This window comes from Tiliqua scincoides, chromosome 1 (assembly GCF_035046505.1).
Source record: "Tiliqua scincoides isolate rTilSci1 chromosome 1, rTilSci1.hap2, whole genome shotgun sequence".
Classification (NCBI taxonomy): Eukaryota; Metazoa; Chordata; class Lepidosauria; order Squamata; family Scincidae; genus Tiliqua; species Tiliqua scincoides.
Window position 1 is genome coordinate 11,182,007 of NC_089821.1, and position 26,784 is coordinate 11,208,790.

Genomic DNA, 26,784 nt, shown 5'->3' on the forward strand with positions numbered 1-26,784 from the left:
AGAGATTAATCTTGAATTGGCAAAACTTTTTAACAGACCCAGCCTGATTTTTATGGATATACTGCGCTGATATTCAAGTTCCCCCACAGGCTCCTTCTATACTTTGACTGTCATGCAAAAATGTTATAAGATTTATGAGGCAGAGAAGCAGCTTGGATATAAATGTGAGCTGAGAAGTTTAGGAAAGCTCAAGTGCTGCATGAAGTCATGAGCAATGGGCTCGGGCAACTCATGTTAACCTAACCATGTCAGGCTTGGTGCCCGAAGGCAGATTCACAAAAACCATATGTTGCAAATTACCCAGAACAAAGGAAATAACTTTTTAAGGAAATTCTTTCCCCACTTCTGAGTTGTGTAGTAGAGTTTGCCCTACGTTACACAGAAAGCAAATACACACAGACACAAAAGAAATCCAAAACGGCATAATAAAGTAACATCGCTTTTAACAGTAATTGGGGACTGAACAGCCATTCTTTGGTTGAAATTTTTAATAAATCATATTCATGCATTATAGTTATTATATGACTTCTCAGCTATCTTTCCCAGCCAACAGAACTGCAAGACTTCCAGAGCTCTCTGCAATGCCAGGAGAGAAATTCACAGAGAGAAAAAATGGTTTCCGGTGGCGTAGCTAGAGGGGTGCAAAGCATAAAATTTTGCAGGGAGTCTCACCGCAGCATGCAACCAGCTCCTTTCCCTCCCCTTCAGAGCCATTCTGAGCAGGGGGACAAAACAGAAACAAACACCTCCGTTTTGCTCCCCCCTCCTGGAATGGCTCCAAAGGTCAGGGGCCGCTTGCACGCTGCGGTGAGGCTCCCTGAAAAACTTTGTGCTTTGCCTCCCTTCTAGCTACACCACTGATGCGTCCACTTGCATAGCACAGAACTGAGATTCATGAAATTTTAGACTATTCATTTCCTTGACCCTGTCATTTGGAGGATATATGAAATTATGCATATAATAATCTCTTTTGTATGAAATCTATTTATTATATTTGCACTTGAGAGGTGCTACACAGTGTTACTCTGAAAACTGCAAAGGAGACAACCGCTCCAGTATTAGGAACACAGATACAACAAAGGCACAGAATGAACTATTCTCTGTCAAGTTTCTAAAGCTGTCTGGGTGCTGAATACCTAGATCTGCATGCATTAGAACCCCAATTCATATCTCAGTTAAGGGATTTCAGGGAGGTTGTGTTGGGAAAGTTCTTTGCTTGAGACAATAGGTGAATCAGGGCCAGTGTGCCTAGGGCCGGCCCATTCATGAAGCCTGATGCAGTGGCAACCTCAGATGGCAGACTGGTGGGGACACCCTGCTCACGCTCCTTGTCTACCCATCACTCCACTGCAATGACATCAATTACACCACATGTGTATGCTAGTATGCTGATAGGAAACTATGTAAGGGGAGCTGCCCTAGGGATGGATTTCTTGCTGCCCTAGGGATGGCAGGGGGCTTGAACCAGACCTGGGTGCACACATAAAAAAAACCTGAACAACCTTTGAATCTATACCAACTGCCTTCTTCTAGTGACTGTTCTAGTGACAGAGCCTCCCTAATTGAAATCAAGGGTTGAGCAGGAACATGTGGTTGTATCATCTACAATAATTGCGGATGTACAGGTATAACCTAATTATCCACGGATTTGTCACCCACAGTTTTATCTCAACGTGATGAAAAGGGCTCTTTAAATTAAAGGAAAAAAGTTGTTTAACAATAGCCTTGTTAATGCAAGAGGGGGCAGCTGGCTGACAATCCATCAATCATTCTCTCTCCAGGCACTTAGAACAGCGTCACTCCAAGGCAAGCGACCCCTCCGTTTCTCCTGAGCACATGAAAGCAGGATGATCACTTTGGTTTCTTTCCCTGTGCAGCTCTCTGGAGGTCGCTGCACAGGGAGGGGTCGCTGGCTTGGAGTAAAGCATTTCTAAGCACCTTTCTCACAGCCATTAAAAGACAGGTAACTCATAGCACAATCCTACTCATTTCTACCAAAAAAATAAAAGTCCCACTGACAGCGCAATCCAAACCTGCGCTGGGGCAGGCAAACCAGGAGGCTTGCACTGCATGCATTGCAGTTTCGTTCAGCTGCAGCGGCTCAGCCAGAGGCAAGGGGAAGCTCTTCCCCTTACCCCTAGGTAAGGGCTGCTCGTCCCAATGCGTCTCCTCGGACCTGCGCCACCTCTGGAGGTGATGCAAGACAGAGGAGAGCGGGTGCGCCGGCACAAGCGGCAGTGAGGAAGCCGCCGTGGAAGCTTCTGCTGGCCTCTGTGCGTAGGCACATTTAGATGCGCCGATGCAGCTTCCTCCCACGGAGGTGCAAACGTGCTTTATGGCACGTTTGCAACCCTCCTGGGGCACCTATGCCAGCATAAGTGCCGGTTTGGATTGCGCCCTGAGTCTCAACAAGAGCCTCCAAAGAAGAAGGAATTGGCAGCGGCAGCCAAATCGTGAAGTTGCTGCGGCCTCTTCTCCTCCTCTGGCAGAACCTGGAAGTGACATCACTACGTAACATGATGTCACGATGTCTCAATCGTGACTTTAGCAATGCCTCTGGGGAGGAGGTAAGTGACCAAGATGGAATGTGGAAGGAAAAGTGGAGAAAAAGAGCAAGATGAGGAGGTGTTGGCAAAAGGGGGAGCACTGTCAGACTGAAGGGGTTGCACTGGGCGCCAGAAGAGTAGGCTCCAGGAGAGCAAAGGGCAAACTCAGGCAGGGCAGGCCAGAAAAAGGTCAGACGGACCCAGAGGCAGCTGGCATCAGCAGAAGAAGGAGGAATACCTCAGCTGGGGTTTCTTCTCTGGGTGGAGCTCTAACTGGGGATATGGCTGTGATACCACAACCTCATCCAGGGTGAAGAGTTGAGCCCCAAATAAATCACTGTCACCTCTAATTGGGTGGACTCAGCATGGAAGATCCAGGTCTCTTCTTCTAATACCAGCTGGGGTGGGCCTTCCACTATCCCCACAGGCCTCTCCTCAAAGTGGGACTTGAGGATGAAGAAACCCGTCAGGGTGTGGTTGTGTCCCTGTTTTTTGTTCTAGTAACGCCTTGTGTCTAGTAAGGTGTGTCGGGAGGCCACAATAAAGACCCTACTGAAACATTTCTGACTGTTTATCTCCTCCTTTTCTTTGAATATGTCACTTAACAATCCCTTCCAAGTGGTGCTTTCGTCCAGGAGGAGATTGCCACGATCATTAAAACCCACAACCTTTTGTGCATTCCCCCCCCCCCTCACTACTTTGTAGATTTTGTGTTATATCACTCTAGTAAAAGGCTGTAAGAAAATAAACATCTCTTTTTACTGGACGGCATACAACCTAAAAGGATCCTTATGGCATCACATTGACATTGCTATTGTGGTATGAGCTTTGTGGACTAGAACACATTTAGTGTAAAGAAAAGATTCCAACTAGTCTCTGGTCTCCTGTGCTGTTCTTGGTATGAGCACTTGCACTTCTAAGAAGCATTTTGGAATTTCCTATTGGTTTGTTGCGGTTTTCGATCAGACATATCAATTATTTTCCAATAAGGACACCTATTAGGTCATTCTATATGTGCACAAAGATATAGAAGTAGTGAAAACCACTTTGATTGCACTCAATTATGGAATTTAGGAGGCACAGGTCTGGGAATACACAGACTAGAAAGGAATAATGTTGCACACTAATACATAATAAATACTTTATGAGATATAAACACTTTTTTTAACTTGATCCAGAAATATTTTTCTTCCAATTAAGAGGCCAAAACAAGCTACAAGTTTAACTGGAGGATTCCACTTAGCTTAATACTGTTGCCTCTTGGCCAGCAAAGAACTGGTAGCAGTGATCTACCACCTTTTTTCGATAATAGCAAATGTCACCTTCTCCTAAGAAACATCTGTGGCTGATTCCCCCCTACAAATGTGGCGGTCCTCAATTTGTTGGGCAGTAATCAGAAAGAAACTGAAACATCTGTGTGCCAGATATACAGAACTGCATACATTATTATTGCTAGACAGACATTGCAGGGTATAACAGTTGCTGGGCTTAGAAATTGTTGAAGCTGGAAATCTGTCAAGGCACAAACCTAAGAACATCCTTAAGAAGTACTATGTTTTCTTATCACCATTCTTATTTCACATGGGGATCTGCAGGTGTGACAAGATCTCATAGCAGAAAGGCTGCAGAACTTTAACATAGCTTCAGAGGTTAGTTAAAAATAATTACTTCAGTTTATTGCCACAAAACCAGGTGCCAGTGGCAAACTTCTGGATTGGGTGGGCAAGGCACATACAATTTCTGTCATTCACCAGCAGTGGTGTAGCTACGGGGGGGGCAATGTGGTAAGTACTGCTGGCACTGCAATACCCTGTGTACGCAGCCCTTCCCACTTGCCATTGGAGACATCTGGGGCACTGATGGCAACACACACCGCATCGCAGCACTGGCATCACTCACCACCTGCCCCCCTGCTATGTCACTGGTCACCAGGACCATCAGAAGAATTATTAGTAACAGTTTTTGTAAGGGTCCAAAGCTGGACACCTCTGCAAAGCACTGATTATGGAAAGGACAGAAGCATCTGTGCCAATCTCTCTCTAGTGAGAGATTGGGATGGAAATCTTTAGCGTATACAAGGTTCTCATCAAGATACAAGCAACACTCACCTTGCTGAATGTCCTTCATCTCCAAATGTAAACTAGATATCAAGATTCCTACAGTCTGAGATCTTTTTCCATCCAGTAATTTGACAATCTGCAATTAAATATGATATTTAATCAGATTTACATGTTCAGGCAAAATTGAAGCAAAGTTATAATTTAAATTTGTGGGTGTTATATTTGTGGAAAGTTATAATTCAAATTTAAAGCGAAGTTATAATTTAAATTTGTGGGTGTTAAATTTGTGGGAAGTTATAATTTAAATTACATGCCACATAGCACAATTGTTATGACTCTGCTTTACTTTTAAAAAAACAAAAACAAAATATAATTCATCCTGAGAACAGGACATTGAACTCACTCACTTCTGAGCAGATATGCTGTATGGCTCCATTCAGATGTTTCATTAAACCATGAACAAGCCCTACGGTTCTGAGCTCCCTGCTTCTCCTCTTGATTTGCAATCTCAGTTTGTGCACAAAGTATGGTTTGATCAAACCATAGTTTTTGTCAGTCATGGTTTAATCAAACTAAAAAGTAATTCATTAAAATATATGCATAAGGAGAGGAGGAAGAGGGAAAGAATCAACATAAAAAACAATATCACTGTAGAAGAAAAAACCCTCAGTTTTGTGAATCGATAAGAACCTTGCAGTAAGAACTTTACAGCCACTACAAACATGCCCACGAAGTTTTACATTAAATGCTTCTACACAGCACACAGTATAAGCAGTTGTAATGGAAATGTGCAAGATTCCTCCAGGAGATTGCGTGTGGTGTCAACAGTGGCCCCTTGCTCTGGCAAGCAAGCATGGGGTTAACACTGGGGCCTTACATTGCAGTGAGTGTGTTGCACAGCTGCAATCACTAGAGGCAACCAGGTTATTAAGGGACAAAAGCAACACCAGATGAAGGGAGAGTTTGGTGGGTAGGAGGAGGAAGAGGAAAGCTTGAAGGAACGAACTGAACTGATCAATTAAGGGACTGAGGAACTGATGGACTACTGGTACTGCTGATGGACTGACTAAAGGACAGATGAATGAATAGAGACTGATGGAACAGAGACTGCTGGAGATTGATGTGTGGCTGCCACGCCCAAGATCTGCTAAGGAGCAAGTTGTTGCTGTAGTGGCTGGAGAAGCTGCTAGCAGGAGAGGGGAGAAAGGAGGACCTCTGCAGATTGAACAAGCCAGCTACCCTGGTGGTGGGGTCCAGCAGTGCTGCGGTGCAGAACTAGGGCCATTGTTGGGGAATGAAGGGAAGCTAATTAAGCATAAGTTCTCTAGACGAAGCTTGGACTGGGAATCAGGCAAAACAAATGTGAAAATCCATTATAATAATGGATTATTTTAAGAGGTGAGTGAAAACAGTTTTTTTTTTAAACAGATTTTTATACATTATAATTATAAATCCTAATCACTTTAAAAGAGTACAAGCCACATACGTATAGAGGTGTTAGAGAATAGTTTTATTTTTTTTTCACCAATTTTGCAGATTTTGTTGTTTTTACAAAAATGAAAAGTGCAAAAAGTGGTGTTAAGTGTTTTGCCGTATTTTTTGTTCCATAAGACGCACTTCCCCCCCAAAAAAGTGGGAGGGGGGAAGTGTGTGCATCTTATGGAGCGAATACTGCAAAAAAGAGTGCACGTTGGGGACCTTAATGAAGGGGGGATCTTCATGCCAGTTTATGATTCCCATTCACCCTAATAAAGGGAGGGATCTTCATGCCAGTTTATGATCCCATTCACCCTAATAAAGGGAGGGATCTTCATGCCAGTTTATGATCCCATTCACCCTAAGAAGGGGGGGATGGTTCAAATGTTATTCTGTTATAGTTTATTAAATATTTTATTACACTATTTGAATATTCAGAATATTTTTTTTCCTGTTTTCCGCCTCTAAAAAATAGGTGCGTCTTATGGTCAGGTGCGTCTTATGGAGCGAAAAATACGGTAATTTTGTTATCACTGAAAAGCCCTATTTATAAAAAAGAAAACACAAAACCTTCAACAAGAGTGATCTGAGGGCAGCTTACAGAGGAATATGCCATTGGTTTCCAAACACTCTGGGAAAGTTTGGGCCACTGTAAGTCCTTGCTCGGGAGGGAAGGAGGTGGTGCCGGCGCTCTTGCGACTTTCGTTTGTGACGAAAACCGGAGGTGAGTCGCACGAGCTGTTTTCAGCAATTATAAGGTGCGAGGAGGCTAGCAGAGGGTCCTGCAGGCTTCCCCCACCCCCTGGAGGGCATCTGCAGGCCTTAGTGAGTCTAAAAACAGCACAGATTTCCCCAGTACTGTTGCAATTGCAAGAGTGCCAGCATTAAGGGGACAGGGTCAGACCTTCTCTGGCTGGGGCGTCACAACATTCAAATTTGAGAACCTCTGGAATATGCAATGCTATACTGCAAGCTAATATGTGGTAGCATAAAAGTATCATACAAATTATTCCAATTTAGAATTATTATATATAATAATAATTTTGGTTGGCTTTTGGTTTTTCAAAAGTTGGTTGGTTTTTCAGTGATAATGAAATAAAAACACCACTTTCTGCACTTGTCATTTTTGTAAAAAAAAACCCCCATAAAATCTGCAAAAAACCCAATGTTCTCTAATAGCTCTACATGCATGTGGCTGCTGACAATATACCACCTATATCACCTACCTAGTACACTCTTAAAGCAATTATAATTTGTCATTATAATCAATAAAAATTCACCCTTGGAATAAAAGCACATAACAGTGCTTTCTGCACTTCTAACTTTGGAAAACACCAAAATTCATGAAAAAATAAAACCGTTTTCACCCACCTCTGTTTATAAAAATAATGCCAAACAAAAACAAAATCTTTGGGTGTTGCCCAGTCACAGTAAAGGATGTTTAATTCCTCAATTAAGCAGATTTGAGCATGTGCTTAATTCTCCCATTTCAATCAATGAGGCTTTGATCTGCTTAGCTTGGGCTGCATATTCACTCCAGTTCTGAGAAGAATGCTGCAACTGGTGCTCTGAGATTTCCTAGAGGCATAAGTGTACTAAATAACAGCCCAATCCTGAGCTGCCTGGAGCTGCGGGACCCAGCAGCTCCACGGAGGGTTCCCGCCGGATCCAGCGCCTCCCACACTACCTCAGGAGGCTCCTCAGGAGAAGGGGATGTTTGTCCCCCTCCCCGAGGAAAGGAAGCAGTCCCGCAATGAGGCTACTCACTTTAGTGGCGACTGTTTGGTCGCTGCTAAAGTGAAGGTGCTCGTGTAGGGCGAGCAGCCCTGCCCAAGCGCCCTGGATCCTGTGGAGCTCAGCTCCGCGGACCCACCTCTCCCCCGCCCCAACACACCTCCCCCATGCCCCGGCCACATTTTCCCCCTCCCCGGAATGCCTCCCCCACGTCCCCGACCATGCCCCCATTTCCCGTTCTGCAGCCCAGCGGTCACGGAGACTCCAGGGTTGTGGAACCCAGGCGCCCGCCGCGTGCTGGCTCAGTGGTAAGCCCTGCAAACGTGCCTTATGGCACGTTTGCGACTGTGGTCCACGCCGCAGAGGCATGGCGCAGACCACAGGATCGGGCTCTAAGTCTACTAAATAAGTGTATTAATTTTTGTCTCTCTTCTTTTTTTAAAAAAATACGGCAGGAAAAAAGTTACCATGGAATAAATTAAAGTTAAATGGAGATCTTATCATGAACATTTCTGAAGTTATACATGTTATTTGATGAACTTGGCAGCAGATTAACTTCTAATAGGGATAATTATAGGCTTAAGTAGAGTGCAATTTGTATAGCATTCACTGACCTCCAAGCTGACCCTTTTCAGAGGAAAATTCATAGGCTGTCATAAACCCCATTAGGCATGCCTAGTTTGAGGTAAAACCTTTCCAGACTATACCTCATACAGCCAATATGACATTTGAAACTACCATACTGGGATGCCTCTGAAAATTGTAGGTATGCTCGAACGATATCATCAGATTAGCTCACACAATTTTTTTCCCTCCAGTATCTCATTTTAAACTGCAAATACCTTTAATATTACATAATTTAAAACTAATAGAGGTTCCCTTCAGAACAAAACAAGCCTTATGTTTTGTAGCCTTTTATGGAAAGAAGTACATATGGTCATAATTATAAATGACCAAGCTAGACCTTGGCTACCTGAAATAGTCTTGAACAACATGAACAAAATTCCTGTATGGCTGAAAGCGATATTTTTTTTTTCCCATTGGACACCAAAATGATTGTCAGCAGAAAGAAAAAAAAAAGTCTATTTAGGACACATTGGTAATCAGTGTCAACCTAGGTGCATTTACTAAGGACGTAAAAGAACACCACATATTCAACTTGGGCATCTCCCTCTGAAAATACCAATAGGCTGTTACATCCTAGTGCAAAAGGATGGACAGAACTCCCTGCGAAGCAATGCAGCAGTGCCCACTGAATCCCATGGGGAGTTTCCACATCTGGAGGCCTCCTTGTTGTTCCTTTTTCCTATGGTAAGCCTATGCTGGGCCACTGGGTCTACTCAGACCAGCCCCAGCTATATAGCTGGAGCAAGTCACAAGGACCCAAGTTGGAGGCCAGAGGCCAGGACGGGGCTTAGGATATCACTGTGCTGCTGATAGCGCTCTCATCCTGGCCCTGATCTGCCCTCCTCCCTGCCCCATTGCCACCCCATTCATCCCCCTACTAGCTCTTCCTTGTCTCCCTGTCTGGTTAATGTGGGAAGCTTTGAAATCTCAAGCACCATCCATTTACAAACAGGAAACATTTCCAAGGCATCTGACACAATAATATAAAGAGTCTGTGATGATGGTTTGTTTTGGAGGGGATAACAGAATGAAGAAGATAAGGAGGTTATCGAAACAAGGCTAAACACGTCTAAATCTCACTGATTTCAATATTACATACATGACTAATACCCCTGGGGGCTGGGGATAAGAATAGGCCCTCAGTTTGGCTGTACTTGTCGTAAGAGGCGACTAAACAGCCACCAGGTAGATGGGACTCGTCAGCCTGGGAAGGCAGCTCATCTGAGAGAAGGAAAACTCTGATCCCTAACCTCCACTGCCTTGTGGCTACATCCAGTTATGGAAAAGGCTTCAGGAGTCAACCTCAAGGCAAAATCCAGAGCCGGAGTCCCTGAGGCAGTTCATGGCTGAACACAGTCACGTTCTGGCAACTCCTGCGACGCCACTGGAACCAACCGTATTGGCCTCTGCCTTTCCACTGGACCATTTCAGCGACGTGGAGGGGGGGGATTTGCTGTTTGGGAAACAGCCTATCCTCCATACCTACTTTACCCAGGCTTCGCGCACTGGAGAGGACACTGTTCCAGAATCACCATTCAGAGCGTGACACCATAGTCTTTCGAGACTGAAGGATGCCAACAGCAACATGACTAATTCTCTCCCACTGAAATTGGTGGGACTTAAAAAGTACTTCACTTTGGCTTGACTTCATCAAAGCTTTTTCCAAAAACAGCTAACATGCACTGGCGTCACTAGAGGGGGGGGGGCTGCACTAAGTTTTGCAGAGAGCTTCCCTGCAGCGTGCAAGCGGCTCCTCCCCTTCCCCTCCGGAGTCACTCACCTCCCGCAGCATGCAAGTAGCTCCTCCCCTCCCCTTTGGAGCCATGTGGGCAGGGGTGGGGGAAACGGAGGCGAATGGCTCCCAAGGGGAGGGTGAGGAGCCACTTGCATGCTGCAGGGAGGCTCTCTGCAAAATTTAGTGCATCACCCCCCCCTCTAGCGACGCCTCTGCTAACATACATCACTTTCCAGGCTAGAAGATAGATATAATATCACAGGCAGCCCAATCCCACGCTTCCTGGCATCTGGAGGAACAGCACTGCCAAAATGGCTTTACGCAACGTTTATGACACTTAGCATCAGTGCTGGAGCTCAGTGCCTGCACTCAGGTCCAATAGGATTGGGCCCTAAATTAGGCCTTTGTGACCCACTGTGTGAAATGGAGCCCACCAATCCTGTACCACGTTCCATCAAGAGCTTGAACACATTCCTGCTTTTGTTGCCTGTTTGGAACTGCAAAAACAGTCAAGCTGGAAAGCATTATAGAAGGAACTTGTAACTATAGAGCACCTGTAGGAGTGGCCATAGGATACAGGTATCTTGTCTTGAGTGGTCCTTGAGGAATCTGGTAGACCACTGTGATATAAGAAAGCTGCACTAGATAGGCCCATGGCATGATCCAGCAGGGAAATGCTGATGTTCTCATTTCTGAACGAATGCTTATGGATCTTTGAGCAGTGATTCTTAATTAAGATGCTATTGAAACTAATAAATTTATCTAATGTCAAGTCATTGTTTTTACTCATATTAAAATCACGTGAAAATAGATTTAAGAATGGAAATCATTATTACTCTCTGAGCCAGAACTGTGAAGACTGCCTTTCAAGAAATATATACAGTTGCAATTATTATTTCACAATTATAATAGGCAGAATTTACTACTTAAAGATCATCTACTTTAAAAAATGCTCCTCATTCAAAATATAGGACACTCATCCTAAATGAGAACATGTGCTAGTGATTACCTGAAGCCAGTTAGAGATAATGGACAACAGAAAACCCATTATCTTCAATGTTATTCTCTGTCTTTGATATGATAATCATTGCACTAAAGAGCCAAAAATGATGAATGGAGTCTTATTTAGATCATACAGATGACACAAATTACCTGACATTTAGCCCCTTTCTTTGCAGGAAGAAAATATAATGGCTTCAGATTGGTGAATGTTAGCAATGATTCTTATGGAGACTATCGGGCAGATACAGTCCTAATAGTAAACAATACTATGAAGCTGAATTTTAAAAATCCTCCTGCCTAGGCTACATCTCTCCACACTTAAAGCAGCAGCCTTGTTTCCTTGAAATACCCTTGCATTGCTCTGCAGCTATGCAAAGTGTGAAAGACAATCATGCATCTTTAAGCACTTGTCATTCTTTTCTTTAATATCTCTTTGGTTTTACTGAGTTACAAATGTACCAAATTTAAGGTAGCAAAAATAGTGAAGAAAAATCAGAATGCATTATTATTGGGAGGTTGAAATGCATATTTATGGGTTTGGTTTTAATTCCTTCTTTCAGGAGATCATAAGTGTGTAAACATGAAATAGATCCATCTGGGAATTATTGTTGGCAACCTTCAGTCTCGAAAGACTATGGTATTGCGCTCTGAAAGGTGGTTCTGGAACAGCGTCTAGTGTGGCTGAAAAGGCCAATTCGGGAGTGACAATCCCTTCCACACTGGGAGCAAGTGCAGTCTGTCCCTGGTCTGTCTCCCTGGCTATGGGTCTTCCTTCTTTGCCTCTTTGCCTCAGACTGTTGGCCAAGTGTCTCTTCAAACTGGGAAAGGCCATGCTGCACAGCCTGCCTCCAAGCGGGCCGCTCAGAGGCCAGGGTTTCCCACTTGTTGAGGTCCACTCCTAAAGCCTTCAGATCCTTCTTGCAGATGTCCTTGTATCGCAGCTGTGGTCTTCCTGTAGGGCGCTTTCCTTGCACGAGTTCTCCATAGAGGAGATCCTTTGGGATCCGGCCACCATCCAATCTCACAACATGACCGAGCCAACACAGGCGTCTCTGTTTCAGCACTGCATACATGCTAGGGATTCCAGCACGTTCCAGGACTGTGTTGTTTGGAACTTTGTCCTGCCATGTGACACCGAGAATGCGTCGGAGGCAGCACATGTGGAAAGCGTTCAGTTTCCTCTCCGGTTGTGAGCGAAGAGTCCATGACTCGCTGCAGTACAGAAGTGTACTCAGGACGCAAGCTCTGTAGACCTGGATCTTGGTATGTTCCGTCAGGGAATTATATGGCACCGGAATACAGTGGGCCCTCCATATTCGAGGTTTCAGAACCTGCAGGTTTCATCATCTGATGGTTCTGAACCCATGGATGGAAACATTGAAGACCACCCAGACGCAACAGGAAATTTGTTCTGATTGCATCTGAGAGGCTTTCTGAGACCTGTAGAGGTCACACGCACCTCTGCGGATTTCAGAAGGGCTCTGGATGTGACCGAAACCTAATTCTGGTTGTGTTCACTGTCAAGGTTGCTCAAATCAGCAGATTCAAACTATCCATGGATTTCAGTAACTACGGGGGTTCTGGAAACAGAATGCTTGTGGATAACGAGGGCTCCCCTATACTAACTGTATGTCAAAGTATACATTTCCTAATCCTGCATCTGAAGAAGCAGGCAGCCCACAAGAATGACCCCTGACTGCCCCTCAAGCGTACTGCTGAAAATCTGGAGTCATGTTTTCACTCCTGATTTTCTTAACTGTACATTTGAGTCACAATTCTAGATTTTCAGAAGTGTAGGGTATTTCCAAGAACCCTCTGTAGAGAGGTCCCCGACTTATCAGGGCTAAGGGGAGGGGGAGAAGGTGCTAGCTCCAGGATTTCCTTCAAGACCAATGTGTGCCTTGCCAGCAGGGGGGTGGCATTCTGATGTTTGGGAGCATCCAACTGGCCTCTGAGCTGGGGAAGAGAGGAAAAAGTGATCAAATCAAGCAGGTAATTCCTGTTTCCACCTTCCAACAGCGGCCAATGCAGTTGGCAGTCAATTCCTGAATAGTCTGGGGCTAATGGAGGTGAAATAATTTTCTCTTTCTCCATTGCTACATCCTGTTTCCACATCAACTATCTCCCAATAAGCTTGGGAGAGGGGGAATGGAAAAGGTGAAAGCTGGAGGATGTAAATGGGTGGCAGACTGCCAGCAACAGCACAAGGGGTCCCAAACCAAGTATTGCTTTCAGCACCCTGGCACTTTGGCTGCCTCCTAGTTAGACCATTGAGGGCTGGATTCAGCACACAGTGTCACAAATATGCCGTAAGGCATGCCTGCGACACTTACCGCTGGGCTGGGAGGAGGGCAGGCGCCTGCCACCTGGAGCTCCAGGTGAGCGCCAGGTGGCAGAAAGGTAAAAGTGGGGGTGTGGAAGGAGGCATTCCAGGGTGGGGGGAGGGGGAAGGCGTGGCAGGGGAGGGAGCAGGGTGGGAGTGGGACAGGACCGCTGGATCCACAGCCCCATGTTGAGTCTCCTGGCTTGACACAGATCTGCTTTACACTGTGCTGGCTAAATAGCTGACACAGAGTTCAGCAGCCCCACTGCAGGGCCTCATACCTTACCTGGAGCTGCCCAGAGAATTCAGGATGCCACAGCAGCCGTTTTAGCACCAGTGCAGCCCTGGGCAACTCAGGATTGGGCTGTGAGTCAGAAACTGAGTAAGAGACATCGAATCCTTGAGACAGAGCAAAATGCATAATGATTTTAAAGACTAAAAGCAAAGAGGGGAAAAAAGACTGATAATTCATTGTTCTTGATCACTTCTTTTACAAACCAAAATTCAGGCTATTCAGAGGAAAAAGCTGTTCTTGAACAAAAGAGTTTGGCAGAGGAGCTGAATACCAACCTCCAGTAGAGAAAGTATTAGGAACAGATTGCGGTGTTAAAAAGTGTAATGCAGAAATACCTTTTTGGCTTTTGTTTTCTTTTCAAAGGAATCTGCTAGGGGCTTTTTCTTTTCCTGAGCTGTTTCTTTGGAGAATAAATATTCAAATTCACTGGTATCAAATATGTCGGGTTCTTCTAATGAGTCCCACAGAGTTGGTGCTTGATTCTGGCTGAAATTAGAAGACACAATACCATTTTTCAAGATGTCTCTCTGGAAAGCAATACACACAGTGGGCGCACTACATGAATAAAGATATTTCCTTTACCACAAAAATAAATCCCATCACTGTTGAGAACAACTATATTTAGATTGGACTGCTATTCAAAATTCCATAACCAAATTGAGTTATTACCAACTGTGATTGTATAATGATCAATATCTTTTTTTTCCACTGCTTCTCCTGCTTCTAACCTTGCAGAATTGGCTTGGATCCTCAGACAGCATCAGGTTTTTTAAGATTACTACTGAAAGCAATCCTGGAGATTTTTACAGGGTTTTCCTGGCTTAATGATATCATGTCACGTTGGGGGGGGGGGGATCTCCAGGAATAGCTTCAGTCAAAGTTGGCAATCCCATCTGTATTCCTCCTCAGCATAGATAAGATTTCATATTTTGAATACAATCTAGTTTAAAGATGATAATGCAGGCTAGAAGATTGTTTTTTCCTTTGGTGGGTCTCAAAAGAGTAGAAAAAAACAAAGTCAATAGGACTGCTCTCAGGTAACTGTGCACAGGACTACACCCTAACTAACAGCATAGTCCTATGCATGCCTACTCATAAGTAAGTCTCATAGTATTCAATAGGGTCTACTTCCAGGGAAGTGAGTTTAAGATTGCAGACTTGGTGCCTTAAATTCTGAGAACGAAAGCTGTAATCTACAATTTAAATTCATGTTTTTCTTCAGTTTCAGGAACAAATGTCTATTATAGCCAAGGAAGCCTTCAGAATTAAATTGCATTTCTTTGGAAACTTTAGACTCATAAGACAGAAGATTATCTCCAGCCTTTTTTTAGTAGCAACTGGTCTTTTTCTATCCAGCAGGTGTCACTCACATAACATATTATTTTTGCTTGTCATTTCATATCATGTTTCTAATATTTTTCTAAAATTTTTTCCTCTAAGAAGATCAGACTACTATTCCCCACTGAAATCTCCATTAATAAAGAAAAGACATAGAGAATATCAGATTCTAGTACTAAATACTAGTACTAAGTACATTCAAACTAAAACTAAATGAAAATAAAGGTGAGAAAAATGTTCTTACAGCCAGTGACATAGCTAGAGGGGGTGCAAGGCATTAAGTTTTCCTTAGTGCCTTGTTAAACTGTAGTCCTATAAACAATTACCTGGGAGTAAGTCCCCATGTGATGTACATGCCTAGGATTGCACTAACGTCTGTGTCACAACAGCAGCCAGGCCAAGGCTGGGCACCAATGGGACAGAAGGCTGAACTGCATCAGTTCTGAAGGCTGAACTGTAAGTCGGCATCAAAATATGTGAAGCAGACTAAGGATGGAGTGGGGTACAAAGACCTGCACTAATAAACAGGAAGGCAAATTTGAAAATGGCACAAGGATTTAAAGCTCAAGAGAACCCACTTTTGTGTTAGATTCAATCCATAGCTTTGGGCAAGTCACTTGCATCCAACCAGTCTAGTAACTGGTTTCCAACAGTTGCTAGCAACTGCTTGTGGAAAGTTTACCAGCTGGGCATGGAGGCGTTCCCCTATTATCTGTGGTATGGAGGTGTTACCCTATTACCTGTGGCCAGCATCTGCTTTTCAGATGTACACTGGATCTGAACAGTGTTGACAGAACAGGCCTCCATGGGGGAAGTTGGGCTGAAGAAAGTTGAGAGTGATTAGGGTGGCTGGAGCCAAGGGAAGGTGTGATGGGAGTAGCTCTGGGACTCCTCTGGGAGTAGCTCTGGGACTCCTCTGGGAGTAGCTCTGGGACTCCCAGCTCTGGCTGGGACTTGTAACACTCTCCATTTTTTTAAAGGCACCAGCTACTGTTGCACAAGTGTCAGGGCGACAACAGCGGTTCCCAAAGTACACATTGCAATGCCCGGAGGACTCAGCACGGCGGATAGAGCTGCAGAGCGAAAACCGCACACTGCGTAAAGCCAGCCCACCTGCCCTGACCCTCTTAGCGCTATTTTGAGTCTCGCGTTTGGCCTCTAAACCTGAAGTAAATGGCGGTGACATCATCACATGATGCGTTTCACATTATCGCCACTTACTTCTGGGTTCCAAGGGTGTTGCAGCAGTAGTACGTTTAGGAACCGCTGGGCTACAATATTATTTCTGCAGGAACTGGCAATGGTGGGCAAACTTCCCATTCCACTCATTCTTTACAAGTACCACTAACATTGCACTTATTTGACACTGTAGCTTCTGACAGGCTCTAGTATCCAACAGCAGTGCTACCGGGTGTTGGAATGTCAGCATAGCTCCTGCGGTGACTGGGCCCCTTAGGGGCCATCATGCAAGCTGCTCTGATAGAACAGCATCTCATGAGATCAGGTTGTTTGCAAGTTGTGCTTCAAGCCATGCTAAGAATATTTCATATCAAATCACATTACTCTTTTTGTGTAAGCCACAGGGTAAAGTTCTGCACAAGAATATTAGATAGATGAAAAGATCATGCTATCATTCTGTAGCAACTACCCTTCCATAACTATTGTTTCCACCATCCACAAGGAGAATACTTGTTCTCGTGTTTTTGCCATTTACGATTATTTCTTTTTATTTTTGTTAATGTTGAAATGCTGCACATGGGTTGCTGTTATATGTGACAAGAAGGCATCTTTACCTGCTGTCTGCGATTTGTATTCGAGTCCAATAGAGTGGTTTCATGGGACAGCTGGGCTCGATGGCAGGTTTTCGAGAGCCTTGGCTGGACACCATGCTACTGGAAAGGAAATTAGATCCAAGAGGTGGTGGTGGAGGCAGACCCCCTCCTGCTGGAGGAGGCCCTGGTGGGGGAGGTGGTGGTAGCTGATGGGTCCCAGGAAGAGGAGGTGGTGGAGGTGGATGAATCGTTCCCAAGCTAGGCAGTGGAGGAATTGAACCAGGTAGTGGTGGAGGTGGGGGCGGTGGGAGGGGCAACTTTTGCTCCAATTGAGGTGCAATACTCCCTGAGGCCAGTCCATAACTGCATGTTTCTTTATGGTCCGTGGAGGCAGAAAAACTATTGTCCAAACAAGGAATAATAAGCTTCTTGGGTATTATTTGGTTATTCTTGACAGTCCGGTTTTCATCTTCACTGGGCTTTATAAAAGTCTCTCTGTCTGTTTGTATGCATACGTTCCGGTACGTCTTTGGTGGATAATCGTCTTCAGTGGAGACACAGACATCCTTCACCTCCTCGCTTCGCTTGTATAATGCATTTTCCAGTTCATTTTTTAAAGCTGTAATGTCTTCCTCAAGCTTTGCAATGGATACTGCATGCTCTCCCCGGATATGAAAGACGCCGAGTTCAAAATCAGCCTGTGAATGTAGAAAGAAAAGTTATCATACAGTAAGAAGTATAACTGCAATTGTGAATCAACTGTCATATTTATAGTATTAGACACACTCATGGAAGAGTCACACAAGTTACATATGAGACGAATGTACACTGGGATCTTAGGTTTGGTGGTTATATTACTATGCACCAGTGGCATAGCTAGAGGGGGTGCAAAGCACTAAGTTTTACAGGGAGTCTCACCATAGCTTGCAAGCAGCCCCTACCCTTTGGAGCCATTTCGGGCAGGGGGGGCAAAATTTGCTTCCGTTTTGCTCCCCCACCTGGAATAACTCTGAAGGAGGGGGGCTGCTTGCAGGCCCCCTGCAAAACTTAGTGCTTTGCACCCCCTCTAGCTATGCCACTACTAAGTACATCCAATTCTGCCTTTTTCATTTAAAATATAACTATACCAGTTATTAAGAACATAAGACCAGCCCTGCTGGATCAGGCCACAGGCCCATCTAGTCCAGCTTCCTATATCCACAGTGACCCACCAAATGCCCCAGGGAGAACACCAGATAACAACAGACCTGCATCCTGGTGCCCTCTCTTGCATCTGACATAGCCCATTTCTAAAATCAGGAGGTTGCTCATACACATCATGGCTTGTACCCCATAATGGATTTTTCCTCCAGAAACTTGTCCAATCGCCTTTTAAAGGCGTCCAGGCCAGATGCCATCACCACATCCTGTGGCAAGGAGTTCCACAGACTGACCACACACTGAGTAAAGAAATATTTTCTTTTGTCTGTCCTTACCCTCTCAACATTCAGTTTTAGTGGATGTCCCCTGGTTCTGGTGTTGTGTGAGAGGGTAAAGAGCATCTCTCTATCCACTCTATCCTTCCCATGCATAATTTTGTATGTCTCAATCATGTCCCCCCTCAGGTGCTTCTTTTCTAGGCTGAAGAGGCCCAAACACCATAGCCTTTCCTCATAAGGAAGGTGCCCCAGCCAGGAAGCTGAAGCTGAAATACTTTGGTCATCTCATGAGAAGGGAGGACTCTTCAGAAAAGACCCTGATGCTGGGAAAAAATTGAAGGCAAAAGGAGAAGGGGATGGCAGAGGGTGAGATGGTTGAATAGTGTCACCGAGGCAATGAACATGAATTTGGACAAACTCCAGAAGTTAGTGGTAGACAGAGAGGCCTGGCGTGCTGTGGTCCATGGGGTCACAAAGAGTCGGACACAACTTAACAACTAAACAACAACAACATCACCACCAATGCTCCCCAGCAAATGCCAGCATGGTTGGCAACCTTCAGTCTCGAAAGACTATGATATAAGCCTACAGCACCCGGTATTCCCAAGCGGTCTCCCATCCAAGTACTAACCAGGCCTGACCCTGCTTAGCTTCCAAGATCAAACGAGATCGGGTATGTGCAGAGTAACAATTCAAAAGGGGCGGGGTAAATAAAACAGGCCCCCCCACTTCATCTCATATTCTTTCCATATTCTAAAACAGATGTGAAAAATTTTACTGGTGCAGAATCCCCACTGATCTTCAAAATAAAAGCTTTCCTTCACTGGTGATAAAACATTTGTGTTTAGGATTGGAGAATTACTTCAGGGCGCTGGGCCAAAAATAGTAGGATCATGAAGGGAAAAAGAGTATTTTTCTTCTTTGGGTTGTAAAGCATTTCATACAACAAAGAACAACTTGCATATGCAACAAAAGGGTTTTGATTTTTTCTAAAGAATAGATTATCCTTGAACAAAGAATACATTTGTTTTAGATTTCAGAAATTACAATCAGGGGCTTAACAATCAAAGGATATTTGGAGGGGGGGGGAAACTTTATGCCAATTTGCTTAAAAATCAAATTTCCTTTTTTTCAGACACCTCAGCCATTATAATCTGTTGCATATGCTGTATTAATACTGTTCAAGGGCAAACATTTAAATTTAATCCCAATGCACTCAATGGGAATAAAATAATTCAATACATGACACATGTAAAAATTTCCAAAATACTATCATACGTGTGTTGTCTTAAAGGTGTCAGTGGAATTCAAAGATGTTTGAAAATAAATGGCAGCCCAATCCTCTGGCTACCTTACCAGTGCTGGATGTTGTAAAAGCACCATAAAGCACCTGGAGAGTATGCAGCTCCAAGGGGAAGGTCTGCACTGCAAGGAGATCAAATCAGTCAATCCTACAAGAATCAACCCTGTCTGTTTGTTGGAAGGGCAGATACTGAAGCTGAAAGACTTTGGTCATCTCATGAGAAGGGAGGAATCTTTAGAAAAGACCCTGATGCGGGGAAAAATTGAAGGCAAAAGGAGAAGGGTTGGCAGAGGGCGAGATGGTTGGATAGTGTCACCGAGGCAATGAAAAAGAATTTGGACAAACTCCGGAAGTTAGTGGTAGACAGAGAGGCCTGGTGTGCTGTGGTCCATGGGGTCATGAAGATTCGGACACGACTTAACTACGAAACAACAACAACATCACCATCAATGCTCCCCAGCAACAAGGCAACAGTGTCACCAAAGACACTGAAAGTGCCACATCCCGCCCAATAGCCACTGGGGCAGTTAAGTGCTGAAAGGAGCAGCTGTGGAGGAGGAGTCCCAGAGGTAGAGAAGGGTGTTTTGAGGCTGGGGAGGGGCCTGGAAGGAGGTGAGGATGGTGAAGGAGGCCTCCGCCATATCCTTATTCCCTTCCTAGACCTGAAAACCCTAAACAGGGCTACTTGGTTCTGCACCAGTGATTGAGCTGGCGCAGATCTGAGTACCCCCCTCTGGGTCTCTAGACACCCTGAGGAGACCTCTAGCTTGTCAGTTTCAGTGCTGGATACACTGCAGGCCCAGCAGCATTGTTGCACCAGCATTGAATAGGACTGGGCCGTGGGAGGCAGAATTGCTTGTAGGAATTGTGGCAAACAGAAGATGCAATATCATTGGTAATGAAGTTATGAGTACGCATGGAATTGCTTGACTGACACATTGCATATACAGAATAAACAGATCAGCATTGTGATCTAAAGTTAAAAATATAAAGATTTTAATCTGAAGTTTAAATCTAAACTTAAAAATCAGGGTTCCCGTTGTGTTCAGGATTGAACAGCAGAGCTTCACAAGTGATAGTCCGGCACTGGTGGTAAAAACCAATCCAGAGACACTGCAGCATCCATCATCCTTAATGAGGTGGCAGTAAATACTAAAATATATCTTGCAAAACACCAGTATAGACCCATCACCCACGGAGCAGCAAACTGTAATTGCACCACATCCGTGCATCATTGGTGTGATGTCCAAGGGGCCAAACATCACATTCGCTCAGCTCCAACACTGGTGGACAGAGAAGTCCTACCAGGGTGACAGACCAAGGGGCAGGGCCAATTAGCGAGCAGCCAGTGCCAAGGGGATGAGCCACTGGGAATGAACAGTACAGCAACAGGCTAACCTCGGCTAACCTTTGCTAAGCATCTTTCTGGCATTGTACCAGGGCACATGGTGTATCTGTAGGTGGGCAGAAGTCTACATCAGCAGAGCTGTCGCTGTGCTGGCGCATGTGGAGATACACCAGTGTAAGGATATACCAGTGTGAGGATAGGATTGGGTTTTTAGATGCCTAAAGCCTCAGTTTGTCTCATGCATGAGCTTCCAGAAGAACGCATAAAAGAAATGCAAAAAGACAACTGGGTTCTACTGATTTTAGACACAAAGTAGTCCCTGTGGCTTTTACCCACTCTTCACAGTCAGTGAGAGATACAGACTTTGTATGTGTGTGCGTGGGGGGGGGGGGTTACTATTATTTATTCCAACAGGACAAATTTTTCCATATTAAACCTGAACAAAAAACAAAAAGAAATGAGAAATACCCCTGAATGCTCAGCTTTCTTGTCAACTATTCAGCGACATGCAATTACTATGAAGCCCTACCTTGGGGAAAAAAATTCATAGCAATTCAGTATTAATGAGGAGGTTTCGTGCATCGTTAATCTTATTGCAGCCTGACAACTTTTGCATTTAAAATGGCACAAAGTCAAGGGGGGGGGGAAGATATGGACAAAATAAGCTGCAGAGAAGGCTCAATGACACAGTCAAGCCAAAGGCGTTGTATGGATCTAATAAGAACCTGGGGCATGCAAGAGGGTGAGTTGCCTCTGATCTTGGAGAATGTTGTTGGACACCTAGCAGCTCTTTTATTGCTGTAGCTGATTAAAATGAAAAGCCTCACAACTAGAATGTTCTTTTTGATGAGGGGTTTTTTGTTTTTTTTTTGGTCATGAACTATAGACCTCGTAGGCCAGTGGGACAGAAATCCTTTGATCCTCCGTAGTCACATAAATTCAAAGCCATAAAACAACATTGGATTTGATTTTATTAGCGTGGTTGATGCCAGACTTGCAGAGTTGCCATACGTGTAAGTCAACCCGGATCCCACCTCCCAACTCTTTCCATCCAGGTTTGCGTGCATCACTTTGAAATACAAAAAAATAAATTGGAAGAAATACAAATTCTGATGGATGAAGCTGTCCTTTAAAAAGCTGTCACTAGTGAGAAAAGGTGGACAAACTTTATCCAGCTTAGCGCAAATCTGTGTTTTACAAGCAAGAAACCAAAATGTAGAAAGCAGTGCTGAGCAGGTTTGAATTGAAACATTGTATATATAAATTTTAATTCAGGTCTGGTTCAGCTCTGACTGACAGTATTCCAGTTGGGTTTTAATTCAGGTCAATAAAATGTTCAGCAACTTGGCTTAAATGAATGAAACATACCTACAACTGATATGCCACCCACCTCCATACTTTCAGATACCCTCTATCTTTCCCTTGGAGTTACTACCTACCACCAGTGCTTTACAGTGGGAAGTTGTTGAACTTTGCCCAATCTAAGCTAGTGGTGTCACACTCGGGGAGTGTGGGGGGTGTGGGCCGCACCAGATGATGCACACAGGCGGGGGGGTGACATCACTTCTGGCCAAACTTGTTAAAATTGCAGTGTTATAATACCATCTTGGAAGCTAAGCAGGGTCAGGCCTGGTTAGTCCTTGGATGGGAGACCGCCTGGAAATACCAGGTGCTGTAGGCTGATACCATAGTCTTTCGAGACTGAAGGTTGCCAACCAACCATAATACCATCATGTTATATATCATTCGATGCATAATTTCATGCAGAATGCAATGAAACAAACCATGCTGAAATATCTCTATTCTATCAAAAGTTATAGCCAAAAAACAAAGGGGTGGGGTGATGATAAGTTGTCACACCCACCGTCTGGGGGGTTGCATGGAATGAGGACCATCATGGGGGTGAAGTGCTGGCCCCCTTGGTCCAGGTAACACAAAGCTTAGTGATGCCCCTGGTCCCAGCTTTCACAGATATAGCCCAACTGTAAAGAAAGTCATTTTCCCACTAAACAATACACTGACCTTTAGGTCAAAGACTGAATAGGAAAAAAAAACTGTCAACTGCTACAGCATCAGTAAGGCACTCTTACAATGCCCAGAAATACAGTCCTCTTTCCTCTTTCTCCACCAGACAATCTTCACAGCAAGATTGTAGCAAATCTTCACAGTTTGCTCCAGTGGGTTACAGTCTTAAAGAAACAGACTTCCTGCCAGACAGCTAAAAGCTATGAACCTGAACAGGGAACAGCACAGAAGCCTGGTCAAACTCAGAGCAATGTATGATACATGCATAATGTATTGTAATGTAAATATACCTCCTGTGAATGTGGCATCTCGTAAGGCCACACTCAAATATATGTTGAAGAACAGGAAGGTGTCAAAACGACACCACATTAAAAAAAACAACTCAATACAGCTTGGATCAGATGCTATGTTTTCCCTGCAATGAAGGATCAGAGCGGAGAACCAAAGACTTTGCTTAAACAGTATTAAGCAATTATTTCTTCCGAGTATCAAAGGAGTTAGAGAATCATGTAAACCAGGGGTGCTCACACTTTTTTGGCTCGAGAGCTACTTTGAAACCCAGCAAGGCCTGGAGATCTACCAGAGTTTTTTTTACAATGTTCACGCCATCATAACATATAACATTTATGTGTACAATGTATGTTGGTGTACTTTGAGCCCCAATGAGTATAACAGGACTTACTCCTGAGTAGACATGCCTAGGATTAGGCTGTGAGGCTGCAATCCTAGCCACACTTACCTGGGGTAAGCCCCATTGAGTACAATGGGCCTTACACCCGGCGTTTCCTCCCAGAGGCACCTGAAGGAGGGGGTCGGCACTCCGCGATCTACTCATTTTGCCTCGCGATCTACCGGTAGATCGCGATCCACCTATTGAGCACCCCTGTTGTAAACCTTCTAAAGACCAGCTTCTACATCTTGGAACATACAACATTTCTTCTAGTTATTCATTCCAGCGTACACTGGAGGAAGAGCCAATACCCCGTATAAAAATGATTGTGCTTCCTAATAGTATCAAGATGTTCAGTATATTTCTTCAGTGGTAAGTAAATATGTCAGGACTCTAGTCACGCAAGCAGTTCAGCTGTCATTCTTGATAATGATGAGATTCGTACTGAAATCAAGCATCAAAAATATTCCATAACAGAAGACAACACACAGGATTGTAGCCGACTACATTTCAGCAGGTAGGACTGAGAGGGCTGAAACTATTTCTCAACAGATTACATATTTGAACAGTTAATTTATTTATTAATGGGAAGCCATTCCGGTGCTCTTGATTCCTTAAAATTCTTAGGGATGCATGCAACATTAAATAGTTAGAAGAAATCAAAGAATGGAGAATTATATCTGATTTTGCATAAAATCAATCATTTTTTCACAAAACCAGTGATGTTGACTTTTTAATTTTTATATCATTTTGACTTTTTAATTTTTCTAGACCAGTGTTTCTCAAACTGTGGGTCCCATTCATTTCAATATTACATTTTTAATATATTAGACTTGATGCTACCATGGTATGTGACTGACCTGCTACAGACCTGTACTTTTAACGAGCGACTATGTATATTCTTTTAACAATGATCGTAAGAATAGGCCCCTAGTTTGGCTGTACTTGTCATAAGAGGCGACTAAACAGCCACCGGGTAGATGGGACTCGTCAGCCTGGGAAGGCAGCTCATCTGAGAGAAGGAAAACTCTGATCCCAAACCTCCACTGCCTTGTGGCTACATCCAGTTATGGAAAAGGCTTCAGGAGTCAACCTTGAGGCAAAATCCGGAGCCCCTGAGGCAGTTCATGGCTGAACACAGTCACGTTCTGGCAACTCCTGCGATGCCGCTGGAACCAACCGTATTGGCCTCTGCCTTTCCATTGGACCATTTCAGCGACGTGGAGAGGGGGGATTTGCTGCATGGGTAACAGCCTATCCTCCATACCTACTTTACCCAGGCTTCGCGCACTGGAGAGGACACTGTTCCAGAACCACCATTCAGAGCGTGACACCATAGTCTTCCGAGACTGAAGGATGCCAACAATACAAAAATGGAACTTACTCCTGGATAAGTGTGGATAGGATTGCAGCCTAGGATTGTTAAAAATTTTCCTGCTTGATGTCACTTCCTGTCATGACATCACTTCGAGTGGGTTCTGACAAATTCTCATTCTAAAAAGTGGGTCCCGGTGCTAAATGTGTGAGAACCACTGTTCTAAACATTTTGACTTTTTTATTTTTATAAAGGTGAACTTGCTCTTATTTGTGGTATGAAATAGGAGAAGGAAAAAGAAGCAGCTTCATGTTGAAAAAAGTTAAAAGCTTGAAAGGCCTTGCGCATGAATGTTTACTGCCAATTCAGTCCCATTTGGATGAACAGGATTGACTTTCAAGGGTTTCACATTTCAAGTAAATGCATTCAGAACTGAGATGTTTGTTGTGCTTCCTAATTAATAGTTTAGCAGCTCAATCCTAAGAGCTCTGATGCTGGGTGTTGCAAAAGTGCTGTAAGGCACTATGTTGTCAATGGGAGACACATAGTGCAGGAAGAGAGGTCCATGGCAGTCAGCACTGTAGGATGCCAAACAGGAGTGCCAGCCGGTGAAATTCTCCATTGGGTGGTGGAATGGCTTTTGGGGGTGGGGGGAAGGAGGTGAAACTGGGCACAAGGAGGGAGTGCCAGAAGGCTGATCAGGCTGGAAAGTGGGCAGGGATGGTGACAGAGGCTGCTGCCAAATCCAATCCCCCTCCTGAGCTGCAGAGCATGACACAGGTCTGAGTGGACCCATCAGGGCCACCGGAGTTCTACATGGGGTAAGGGAATGGATTTTCCTTACCCTGAGAAGTCCTGCAGGAAACAAAAGCAGCCATTTCAGCACCGCTATGTCACGCAGGGCCAGGCAGCATAGGATTGGGTTGATGTTGATGTTGGCAACCTTCAGTCTCGAAAGACTATGGTATCGCGCTCTGAAAGGTGGTTCTGGAACAGGGTCTAGTGTAGCTGAAAAGGCCAATTCGGGAGTGACAATCCCTTCCACACCGGGAGCAAGTGCAGTCTGTCCCTGGTCTGTCTCCCTGGCTATGGGCCTTCCTTCTTTGCCTCTTGGCCTCAGACTGTTGGCCAAGTGTCTCTTCAAACTGGGAAAGGCCATGCGCAGCCTGCCTCCAAGCAGGCCACTCAGAGGCCAGGGTTTCCCACTTGTTGAGGTCCACTCCTAAGGCCTTCAGATCCCTCTTGCAGATGTCCTTGTATTGCAGCTGTGGTCTACCTGTAGGGCGCTTTCCTTGCACGAGTTCTCCATAGAGGAGATCCTTTGGGATTGCCTTCCTGCAATTCTAAGCATCTTCCTAAGTAAGTCCTCTTGATTTCAATGGAACATAATTCCAAACAAGTAAATTTATCATTACAGCTTTGGAGCCAAAGCACTGCTGCAATACCACACAAATGCTTTGGATGGGGAGTACCATGGATACCATCAACATTTGAACTGCCCTTCACAAAAGTTTGTGGATCCCTGGGGAGTGCCAACAGATATAGCAGCCAAACATCACAAAAACATGAACTTCACATTGGTGCTGTTATATAATCACTGCAAAATAGACCTGTCACCTGGATCCAGCCCAGGCAGCTGGGAGCTCCCCAGGAACACCAGTCTCCTCTGGGGTAGAGGCCTACTCAGGAGTGAAACCCAAGTACTTGCAGGACTGGGATCCCATACAGAGCACCTACCCGGGAGGAGGAATAAGGCCCAGCTGGGAACACCAGGCAGGCACGTGGTTAGGAGGGGTG

General features: G+C 44.6%; 1 protein-coding gene and 1 pseudogene across 1 annotated transcript in view; both read right to left on the bottom strand.

Moving 5' to 3' along the window:
* FMN1 (formin 1) overlaps positions 1-26,784 on the bottom strand; it is a 144,794-nt gene that overhangs the window by 81,059 nt on the left and 36,951 nt on the right. The window contains exons 4-7 of the mRNA XM_066612303.1: positions 16,930-17,606; positions 16,581-16,587; positions 14,134-14,280; positions 4,655-4,742 (exon numbers count right to left, since the gene is read on the bottom strand). Coding sequence (XP_066468400.1) covers positions 4,655-4,742; positions 14,134-14,280; positions 16,581-16,587; positions 16,930-17,606 — 919 coding nt within the window. The remainder of the gene's footprint in view (positions 1-4,654; positions 4,743-14,133; positions 14,281-16,580; positions 16,588-16,929; positions 17,607-26,784) is intronic.
* Positions 18,909-19,027, bottom strand: LOC136637121 (5S ribosomal RNA; annotated as a pseudogene).